Source organism: Triturus cristatus, chromosome 3_1 (genome assembly GCF_964204655.1).
Source record: "Triturus cristatus chromosome 3_1, aTriCri1.1, whole genome shotgun sequence".
Classification (NCBI taxonomy): domain Eukaryota; kingdom Metazoa; phylum Chordata; class Amphibia; order Caudata; family Salamandridae; genus Triturus; species Triturus cristatus.
Genome location: NC_140583.1, coordinates 696,669,622 through 696,681,894, shown reverse-complemented (window position 1 = coordinate 696,681,894; position 12,273 = coordinate 696,669,622). Strand labels below are relative to the sequence as shown.

Here is a 12,273-nt window from a genome sequence, read left to right as displayed (position 1 = left end):
CCTTGGCTCCGGAGGGTCATTGTGGGCAAACAAGCTCTCCTGTTACCTCCCAGTAACTCCCACAGAGTACAATTGCTGAGAGGACTTCGTAGGTGATGCCCATTTTTTCCAGCACTCTGCAAATGCACCTCCGGTTAAACTTGTGGTTGGGAGAGGAAGTCCCTTTGGCTCCAGAGGTCCCTTGAGGGGCCAACACACACTCCTGTTACCTCCAGTAACTCCCTCACAGCACAACTACTGAGAGGACTTCAGATGCCATGCCCCTTTTGCTCCACCACTCAGCAAACACACCTCATGGTGCACTGCTGGTTGGGGGAGCTCCAGAGAGTCCTTGGGAGCCTAAAAGCCCTCCTGTTACCTACAGTAAGTCTCACAGAGGGCAATTGCTGAAAGGACTTTGGAGGTGACGCCCCTTTTGTTGACCACTATGCAAATGTGACTACTAGTTAAAAAACCATAGAAATTCACTTAACAAACCAAAGGTTACAAGGATGTTATAGTTAGGAAATAGAATGAAATCCACTGAAAAAAACAAAGATTACAGGGATGCTATAGTTAGGCTCAGATTTCACTCATACAAAACCAATGAAATTTGGCAGATATAGTTACCTGAGATAACTATAACTTAGACTCCCGCAATGGACTGCTTATTACTTCACATATTATATCACTCATGACATGGTCAATGACCTCTCAAATGATATCACTGATGACATCATCCATAGACCCACTCACATTGGCCAGGGAGGGGGCCGTGGGGCCCCCCTACTTTTGTTTTCTATATATTTATTTTCAAATAAACAAAAAGAGTGGCCCTGGGGGATGGGGTCCCTGGGGCTGAAATCGCCCTGTGAAGGGGGCAGCTCAGCCCCCTCTATTTAATAAAAAATATATATATACATAGGGAAAACGGGTTGTGTCCCAGGGGATGGGATCCACTGGGACAGCATCAGCCCAGGTAGAGGGGAAGCGCGGCCCCCCTCCTCCATTCAGAAAAGGCCTAACCCTGGGGGATGGACTCCCCGGGGCAGAAATCAGCCCAGGGAAGGGATGCCATGCGGCGTCCCCTAATAATAAAAAAATTAAAAAAAGGGACAAGCATGTCGCCGGAGGCCCTGTCCCCTTTCACTACCACTCTGCAAACACGCCTTCTTGTGCACTTTCGGTTCGGAATGAAGTCCTCTTGACTCCAGATGGTCCTTGGGGGGCCCTCAAGCCCTCTTGTTACCTCAAGTAAGTCCCTAAGAGCACGATTGTTGAGAGGACTTCCGAGACCACGCCACCTTTCTCCACCACTCTGCAAACATGCCTCCTGGTGCATTGTTGGTTCGGGGAATGAAGTCTCCTTGGGTCCAGAGGGTCCTTAGGAGCAAACAAGCCCTCCTGTTACCTCTAGTAACTCCCACAGTGCACAATTGCTGAGAGGACTTCGGAGGTAACGCCCCTTTTCTCCACCACTCTGCAAATGCACCTTTGGGTGCACTTGTGGTTGGGGGAGGGAGTCAACTTGGCTCCAGAGGTTCCTTGGGGGGGCCAGGGACGTGCCCTAGAATGGATACGTTCCTACTTAGCGGACCGGCAACAGGCAGTTATGATGACACCCTTCATCTCTCCTTGGTCCCCGGTTCCTTTCGGTGTACCTCAGGGCTCGGCAGTCAGTCCGATCCTTTTTAATGTATATCTGGGCCCACTGATCCCCCTCATTAAATCCTTCGGGATCGAAGTGGTCAATTATGCGGACGACATTCAACTGCTCTTCTCCTTTGAAGGTGATGACGCGGTCCCCATGAGTTCTTTTCAAGAATGCATGGGGCAGGTGGCAGATTGGCTGAAAGCGAACTCCCTACAGCTGAATGCTGAGAAAACGGAGTTGCTGTTCTGTCATGCTGCTAGAATATCCAACCCTCTCCAGGGCGAGTTCAGGCTCCGTCCGAGGGATACCCCCATAGCAGCAGCTAAAAAAGTTCGCAATCTAGGGGTTATGATGGATGAAAACCTCCAGATGCAAACCCAGGCCAACAAAACGATTAGCACCTGCGTGTCCCTGCTAAGAGCCCTCCGTCAAATTCTTCCACTCCTACCCAGTGAGGCAAGGCCTTTGGTGGTCCAGAGTGTAATTCTAAGTAGATTGGATTATTGTAACTCCTTGTATTTGGGTGCTCCCCAATATATTGTACAGGGGCTGCAACAAATCCAATCTTCGGCAGCCAAACTGGCACTGAACCGACAACGTGATTCCTCGGCGCAGCAGGCATTACAGGATTTACATTGGCTGCCCGTAAAAGACAGAATCAGCTTTAAATCCCTGGTTCTGGTCCATAAAGCTTTACACAATACAGGGCCGCTACCCTTGCGAGAACGTTTCTCTTGGTATGAACCTAAAAGACTTCTTTGTTCATCCAATCAAGGACTAGTCTCCATCGCCAAAACTAAACTAGCGAGAATGGGTGGCAGGGCCTTCAGCACGGCAGCCGCATGCCTTTGGAATAAGATCCCTCGAGAATTGAGATTGGCCGGATCCTTGTTGGGCTTCAGAAAGGGCCTCAAGACCTGGCTTTTCGCCAAGAACAGATAGCACCTTCTTCTGTCCAGCTGACTGAACACGTATTACGTTTTTATCATCTTGTCTCCAAGCGCCAGGATACCCGTTGGGTGACAGCCGCGCTATATAAAAGCAATATACAATACAATACAATACACCCTCCTGTTACCTCCAGCAACTCCCACAGAGCACAATTGCTGAGAGGACTTCGGAGGCCATTCCCCCTTTCTCCACCACTCTGCAAATGCACCTTTGGGCGCACTTGTGGTTGGGGGATGAAGTCCCCCTGGCTCCAGAGGGTCATTGGGGGGGAAGCAAGCCCTCCTATTACCTTCGCTAACACCCACAGAGCACAATTGCTGAGAGGACTTCAGAGGTGACGCCCCTTTTCTCCACCACTCTGCAAATGCGCCTCTGGTTGCACTTGTGGTTGGGAGAGGAAGTTCCCTTGGCTCCAGAGGTCCCTTGGGGGCCAACAAGCCCTCCTGTTACCTACAGTAACTCCCACATAGCACAACTGCTGACAGGACTTTAGAAGCCATGCCCCTTTTCTCCACCACTCTGCAAACACACCTCATGGTGCACTGCTGGTTGGGAGATGATGTCCCCTTGGCTCCAGAGAGTCCTTGGGAACCTAAAAGCCCTCCTATTACCTACAGTAAGTCCCACAGAGGGCAATTGCTGAGAGGACTTCGGAGGTGACATCCCCTTTCTCCACCACTCTGCAACCATGACTAATAGTTAAAAAACCATAGGAATTCACTTAAAAAACAAAGTTTAAAGGGACATTATAGTTAGGAAATAAAATGAAAAAACCCTTCGAAATTCACTGATAAAAACAAAGATTACAGGGATGTTATAGTTAGGCTCAGATTTCACTCATTCAAAACCAGCGAAATTCGGCAGTTATAGTTACCTGAGATAATTATAACTTACACACCCGAAATGCACTGTGTATTACCTCACATATTACATCACTCATGACATGATCAGTTGCATCACTAATGATATCACTCATGACATCTCAAATGACATCACTGCTGACATCATCAGCCATTCACTCACCCATACAGCCATTCATACAACCAGTCACTCACCGCGCTGCTGGTCACATAGCCACACGCTCACCCATATAGCAACTCACTCACCCACCTATTTATATATACAGTCACTTACACACCCACTCACTCACCCATACAGCCTCTGAACACAGCCACTCACCCATACAAGCACTCACACCCTCACTCACACACCCACTTACATACTCATTCATACATCAATATAAACACTCACACATCCACTCAGTCACCCATAAAGCCACTCACACAGATACTTACTCTCCAATACAGCCACTCACACACCAACTCACTTAAGCAAACACTCATTCACCCACACATCCACTTACACACACAGTCACTCACTCATATAGCCATTCAGACACCCACTCACTCACTCACCCATACAGTCCCTACACACCAACTTACCCACCTATTGAGCCACTCACACGGCCACTCACTAACCCATACAGCCACTGACACACCCACTCACCTACCAATACAGCTACTCACACAACATTTCACTCACCACACAGCCACTCACATGATATATGTTAGAAGAAGTATCACTCAGTAGTAGTTCACCTAGTATACTAATTTAACATTTGCAGTAGAGTAGTTATATCTAACACCCATAAACTCTAATTAACACTTACACTTGCTTGATGATTTCATTAGTGATTTCATCAGTGATGTCATTTGTGATCTGATATGTGAGGTAATAAGCAGTGCATTGGGGCGTAAGTTATAGTTAGCTCAGGTAACTATAACTGCAGAATTTCACTGGTTTTGTATGAGCAAAATCTGAGCCTAAGTATAATGTCCCTGTAACCTTTGGTTTTTTTCAGCAAAAAAAAAACATATATATATATATATATATATATTGAACACATGGCAGAAGAAGTGGCAACTGTGCATGTCAAAGAAATGAGAAGCAATCTCAAATAAGCTATGGCAAATTTCCATATCCTGCTAAATAGATAGCAGGGGATTATCAACTGTTAATCAATTCATAAATACGTTATTCTATGTCTTTTTAAAAAAACACAGGCGAGTGAACAAGAAACAACATACAAAAGGCTGTAATTGTATTAAACTATTAAACAACATACAATTGTTGGATTACTTACCAAAAAAAAAGCTGACATAAACTATTGCAAGGCTAATGGCTACTTCAGTTGTTTCATCATTGGCGACATGAGATAGCCATAACATTATTAATTTTGCTATTAGCATTCCAAACAAAGGACTTGCGATGAATTTCAGTATTATTCTTATAGAAATCTCAATGCCCGCTGTGAAAGATATAAACCATTAAAATGTTTTATTCACAATTGCAAGACATGTACAATAAAAGTTAGCCAGTAATCTAATTTTTTGATTTTAAAATTGTGGGGTATTTGTCACAGCAATAAAGAATCAGATCCAAGCACATTTGAGACCTAGGACCACGTTGTCTGCTACATTTTAAATATAAGTTTAAAATGGAAAGCCAGGATCACAACAGCGTAAATCAATCAAATCAAAGTTTAGTTTATTGCGACATTCAAATATTGGCATAACACATGCACATTTTGTGCTTGCACTTCATAATATTAACATAAATTGCTCTGTAGATCAATAAAGCACAGATTCAATTACATATTCCACATGTTAACATTTCTAGTCTGTGTAATTGTAAAGCTGTAGGCCGCAGGCTTGCATGATAGCATAAGAACGACAGAGACAAAAGAGTGCTGCTAGTAACTGGAGTGAGGACATGTACTACAGCTCCCTTTTTATTAGCATGGTCACCTGACTAGTGACGCCTATGCTGGATGGGTGTGGGTGTGTAGTTACAGCCCTCTGGGAGGGGACTGCCCAGTTACTTACTGGTAATTTTAATTACTCCAATTACACGTATTCCTCATCACAGTCTGTATCTATGAGTTTATCTCTTAACCATTCAATGATTACCAAATTTGAATTTACTTTTCCAATCCAATATGGCCCCCATCAAATGTAATGTACATATATGTCATTTACGGCCCAAGATTTCCTGTAATAATTGAGCCCATACAGAACTCAGCTGTACATCCGAGAGAGGTGGATGGGAACTTAGGATTGTAATGAGGAAGACATGGACTATTAGAATTGAAAATTATCTGTAAATAACCAGGCATTACTTCCTGGTCCATCTTTCTCTCAGACTCCTTACATATGAGTACCCACCCAAGCAAAATAACTGATTTCAACAAAAACAAAAACACCATCAGGACAGTCCATAAGTGTATTTAATAAAATGACCCAAATAAATCATACTGAAGGAAGACCAACAAACTAAAAAGAATAGAACCAAAGCCTACAGGATACAACTCCCCTCAGTTGGAAACGAGAATGGGTCATAAAAGTGTGAGGGAGAGCTCAAGTGGTAGCAAAGCAAATATCACGAATCGATGCATCCTTAAATGCTGCCCAAGAAGCAGATACACCCCTAGTACACCGTCCAGGTATGGACTCTGGAACAGACTGGCCAGCTGAAGAAAAGTAATGAGAAATGCCCAACTTGATCCAACCAGATATGGTGGAAAGGGATGGTTTAAGACCATTGTTGGCTAAGCCAAGGGTAACAAAGAAATAACGCATCAGACTTGCAAAACAAAGCAGGGCACTGCAAACAAATAAAAAGTGTATGATCGACATTAAAAATATGCAAGCATACCTCAGCGTTTGACACAGGATATGGACAAAAACTAGGTACGACAATATCCAAATCTAAATAAAAAAGAGGAAACCACCTTCTGGACTAGGCCGCAGCCCCATCTTGTCTGGAAAAAGACGAAGAATGGAGGGGAGGACAACAAAGTCCCACTCTTACCTACCAATCTCCCAGAAGAAATGGCCACAAAAAGCACAACCTTGGCCGGAAGAAACTAGAATTTAGTTGAATCTAAGGGCTCAAATTGACACCCTGCAACCCTTGCAGAACAAGAGGCAAGTACCAAAGTGGCATAGGGGAATAAACAATGGGACATCTGAGAAAACAACTCTGCAGAAAGTGAGCCACCAGAGGGGCAACAGCTAGAACACTAGCCCCACGTAAAGCCTGAATAGCAGTCCACTGTATACTGATTGCAGGCACAGTCAAGCCCAGCTGGAAACCATTCCAAATGTCCCCCGACATGGCAGCTGGATCACAAGAGCAAGATGACAAACCTCTATCCTGACACTAGACAGAATCATTCCACCAGTGACCAGCATAAGCTGTAAGAGTAGACAGCTGCCGGAACTTCTGAATTAACTCAGTGACATCCAAAGAACACCTTTGCTCTAAGAGGGACTGCTTCTCAAATGCCAGACGGCAAGATTCAAGCTGAGAAAGGTGTCCAGAGGAAGAAGCGGCTGACTCAGCGGAAAAGGATGAATTGGTAGAACCCAGTGGGGCCGGACCGACAGATGGGAAAGACAAGGGAACCTCGTCCATCGTGGGAAAATTAACAGAATTTCCGCCTGATCCTGCACCACCTTTTGAACTACCCAAGGAAGAAGAGAGAGAGTTGGAAATCTATAAAGAATACCCCGGGGCCAGGAACAGCCAGAGCATCCCCTGCCCAAGTCCTTGAGGGAAGGACCAGACTACAAAATTGGGGAAGCAGCTCATTCCCATCTGTAGTGAACAAACACAGCCATGGGTGACTGAACTGGAGAAGAATGGACTGAAAAAGCATCAGATCCTGACACAATGTCACAGAAGACGAGAACCTTTGACTCAGAGCATCCGCAGGCCCATCTTTTCTCCCCAGAAGACAAACTACAGAGACAGGAGATATGATTCTGCCCAAAGGCAAATTCTCTGGAAGACAGAGAAATGGAGGAACCTATGCCGCCTTGATGATTTAAATAAGAGCGGACAATATGATTGTCCATCTGTGCACACTGCTTTGTGCAGCAACAGGGGATGGAAAAACAGAAAAGCCTTCAGAACTGCAGCTAGTTCCTTCCAATTGGAAGAATCAGAAGCCTCTACTTGATTCCATTTCCCTTGCATTGGGGAATCCTCCAGGGTTGCACTCCAGCCTATCCCAGTGGCATCAGTCATGAGAACCAGAACAGAAGGAGGAACCAAAGAGAAATCTCTTTTCAAATGATCAGGAATCAATTACCACTGGAGATCCCTGTGCATCTGAAGAGGCACTGGAACCAGAGCCTCGTACTCCTGAGACAACTGATTCTATTGGCTCAATAGATGGTGAACCAAGGGATACAAGTGTAACCTCCCCCAAGGGAGAAGAGCCAGAGTAGATGCCATCTCCTCTTGACTGCAGAGCCATGTCCTCGCAGACGCCGAAGCACAATGAAGGAGAGAAGACAAATGGGAGCGGACAGAGCCATACACAACATTCCTCTGACACAAAGACCTCCCCCAAGTCCATTCTGAAGCAAACCTCGCAATAAAATCTTGAGACAGCTGGACTTGGAACATCTTCCGGCTCCTCAAGAAGCCATTCTCCTGCAATGTGGTAGATACCCAGTGAACCTCTAACTGGGTCTTGAAAAAAGGACGTGAGGCAATTAGCCAGTCATCCAAGTAAGGGTAGAGTTGGATACCTTCAGAATGTAAAATACCCACCACATGAAGCTAACAGTTTCTTGAACACCCCAGGTGCAGAAGCCAGCTGAAGGACAGAACCCAACAGGAAATCGGAGGATCCTCTGGTGAGATGAATACATAGGGACGTGGAGGTAGGCACCCTTGATGTTGATAGGGGCCAAAAAATTGCCCTTCCGCAGGATAGGCAGAAACAGCTGGAGGGACACCATTTAGAATGGCACATGAGGAATATACAGACTGACTAACCCCCTTGAGGACCAACAAAGGACAGAAATCTCCCAATGCCTTTCAAAACCAGAAAAAAGAAGTGCGTTATACCCATAGAAAATCTCCTTAGAAGGAACCAGACTAGTGGCAGCTCTCTGGAGAAGCAACTGGAACCCCTGTAGTACAGCAGGCGTTTCCTGAGAGTGTAGAGCAGGTGCTTTGAAAAACTGGTGAGATCGTGTGTCACTGAAATTTATTATGTAGCTTTCTCAGACACACTTGGACGGCCCAGGTGTGAGAAGTTGGCCTGGTATATGTTGTCCACTAGTTATAGTGGGCAACCTGCATCAGTCCAAACAACCCCTTATTGGTTATAGGTTAAAGACAACCTTTAGGCTAAGTCCTGAAGGAATGTAAAGCAGCTTGTTTTACCAGTCTCTAATCTCTTGAGTGCCTAAATGAAAGACATCCACACCAGGTATATATATAAAATATATGTATTTATTACTAAACACACCCTCCTAGTCTCTTTATGAGACTAGAAGTCAAAACACATAAGTTACACTTCAAATATTACAGTAAAATAGCACAGATACACATCAGGCCCTAGGGGCGAGCCAAACCATATACTAAAATAGTGGTATAAGAACCATGACTTAACTAGACACAAGGCCTAGAGCCTGTAGAATCACTGGGACCCCCAAGGAACCACCCAAGGTGGACCCACAGGGGACCCACGGGGCCGTGTGCAATGTCTGAACACAGCAGTGAGGTCCTGTTAGATTCTATGGGGAAAGTCGCGTTAGATTTTTAAAGAGTAGGGACACTTAGAAACGAGTCAGGACCAAACCCTTTGGGACTTAGGAAGTTCTAGGCTCAACACCCACGGGTGCACTGGAGTACTCGTGTTACCTCACCCAGGGAAGCCGGGTGCATAGGTGTCAAATGGTGTCGGGTCACGTCGTCGATTTCAATGGGAGCTGGCAAAGAAGTGCTGCTGCTGTGAAGATGCGAAGTGTCCAAAGATATCCAAGCCTTTATCGAAGATGAGAAGAACCTGAAAGCAGAGGGGACAGAGTCTGGGTCACTAGCCAGTGACCAGGAAGGCGATAGACAGAGGCCAACCGATGTCGGGTGCTTCAGGTGAAGAAGGTGAAGCTTGACTGTTCAGCCACGAGGACCAGGAGGCATCGAGGACAATGAGGAGCTGGATTCGAGCTGTACAACAAAGGATGCCGACTGCTGCAGTGTCGGTGCCTGGATTGGACACAACAAGCCTTGGCAACAGCAACCCATGCAGAAACGAGAAATGCTTTGGTGCAGTCCGGCAAGGTCTGTGGGACTCACCACATGGTAGGGAGTCAGGGCATGTATGGAGCAACCAGGGAAGCCCAAGGAAATTCAAAGTTACCCCCTCAGGGACCCACCAGTTGATGGACCAGGGATCGTGAAGGGACCTTGAGACGAAACACAAAATGGTGACCCACGGGTCACTCGTAGTGACTAGGCTGATAATCTTCAGTGGATTCACTGCTCGAGTTGGGGGCTACAAGTCAGCCCAAGCACGACTTCAGGAGATGTTGAGAAGTCAACGCACTTGCAAAAGTGCACGGTGACCAGGAGTTCCGGTTCCACACTACTCACGAGGGCTGCGGTTCTCAGCTGAGCTCTTGTCGGCCTCTGAGATGTCTGGAAATCCTCCTCCTGGGCTGCAAACACTTCAGAGTCCAATGGAAGCTTCAGAAATACAGACAGGCAAATTGCTTTGTTGGTGCCTGCCAAGCGGGGGAGTCACTCCTTGACACCAAGGGAGATTTCTTCAGTCCTCTAGTCTTGAGTAGAGTGTCGAAGTTCCAGGATTCAGCTTCAGAGTTTTGTCCAGGGATATCTAAAGTTCTGGTTACAGGGTTTCCTTACTTATACCTAAGAAAGGGGTTGGACTAACTCTGGGGACCCACCTATGGGAGGGTTTGGAAAGAGGGGTGGCTACACCCATTTCCTTTGTCCAGTTTCGCACCAGAGCAGGGGCTGGAAGCCCCTGAACCGGTTTGAGCTGGACTATGCACAGGGACACCAAATGTGCCCCCAGTGCAGGACTTTAAAGCACTCAGAGAGTGCTCCCACCCAGCCCCAATACACATCAGCCTGTCTTGGAGGTGGTTACACCTCCCTTTGACAGGAAACCTATTGTCCAGGCCTCCCCTGCTGGAGTTTCGGTCAGCAGTAAAGGCCAGACTTGTGTCTGTGGCTGCAGCATCCATTTTGTGATGGCAGGGGTCTATTAGATTTCTACCGGGTATACCAGTGCTGTCATGTCTCTCCTTCTAGAAGGGTGGGATCATACTCCCACACCAGTTACTGGTTTTGGGTATGATTCCAACGACATGTTTCCATTCAGCCAGTCCAAAGTTAGCATTTACCGTTTGGTTATAATGCACTTAAGAGTTAATGGTCAGGCTGCACCACTGACAATCCCGGAGAAGAGATTCTGAAGGCTGTAGAGGGGCTCAACTCATGCCTGGGCACCCTCTCACATATAACCAAGCACTCTGCCTTCAGGATTGATAAGGCCTGCCATAGGAGTGACTGATAGGCTTGTATGTGCAGTGTTAGGTGAGGTATAGTCCCTAATCTTAAACAATCTAACCGCGACTTTCCCCATAGAAGCTAACGGGAGCTCGCGGCTGTGTTCACACCCTGCACACGGCCCCGTGGGTCCCCTGTGTCACTACCTTGGGTGTTTCCTTGGGGTCCCAGTAATTCTACACGCTCTAGGCCTTGTGTCTAGTTAGGTCATGGTTCTTATACCACAATTTTAGTATGTGGTTTGGCTCCCCCCAGGGCCTGACGTGTATTTGTGCTATTTTACTGTACTATTTGAAGTGTAACTTATGTGTTTTGACCTCTAGTCTCATAAAGAGACTAGGAGGGTGTGTTTAGTAATAAATACATATATTTTATATATGTACCTGGTGTGGATGTCTTTCATTTAGGCACTCAAGAGATTATAGACTAGTAAAACAAGCTGCTTTACATTCCTTTAAGACTTAGCCTGAAGGTTGCTCTCCATAGCTACCACTAGGATAGCTTTCAATAAAGGTTGTCTTTAACCTATAACCAATAAGGGGTTGTTTGGACTGATACAGGGTGCCCACTATAACTAGTGGACAGCATATACCAGGCCAACTTCTCACATTGGTGTACAGCGTGTGGGATTCCAGCTTGCTATTGTTTTACCAGATAATCTCAATTGAGTGACTTACTGAAAACCACCAAAGGTACCCTAGGTACATATAATACAAGCTTTAGAACACAGTAAGTTCTACTGAACTTAGAGTTGTGTGTTATGGGCTTAGCACACCCTTTCTACAACTTAAAAGAGTTTAGTAGGCCACACTAGAGTAGGTAGTGCAATACACCACACCTCAATAGTAATGTCTTCAAGGCCAGGAACGAGTGGGTCCCTGCCAGAAGCCAATGGGCTTCTAGTTTCCAAGTATGATAACCTCCCATTCTTGGAACTGAGAGCATTATGCACAGCTAGGAAACGGAAGACAGGCAAAAGTCCAACCTCCCAGCATCTCATAGAGGTACTCAGGCTGGATGATCTCAGAAGACCTTTAGGGTCTGAAGGGGCAGGCAGAGTGGTTGGTGCAGCAGCTGAGGAAGGGCCTAGGGGTGAAACTCCCCATGACCTGATCTCTGATGCTGGCCAGGCAGATGACAATGATCTGGACCTGGAAAATCCAATTCCCCTAGAAGGTGATGGAGAGGGCCACAATGGGCCCATCTTTGTCCCTCCGGGAAGAGATGGTAGTGGGCATAGAAGGTCAAGCTCTCCCTCAGTGGAGTCTAACCATTCTTACTCATTTATAGGG

At 46.2% G+C, this 12,273-nt stretch overlaps 1 protein-coding gene across 1 annotated transcript in view; it reads right to left on the bottom strand.

Moving 5' to 3' along the window:
- Positions 1–12,273, bottom strand: part of LOC146860813 (sperm-specific sodium:proton exchanger-like) — a 4,738,575-nt gene that overhangs the window by 4,309,983 nt on the left and 416,319 nt on the right. The window contains exon 3 of the mRNA XM_085646173.1: positions 4,728–4,892. Within this exon, the coding sequence (XP_085502299.1) occupies positions 4,728–4,892 (165 nt within the window). The remainder of the gene's footprint in view (positions 1–4,727; positions 4,893–12,273) is intronic.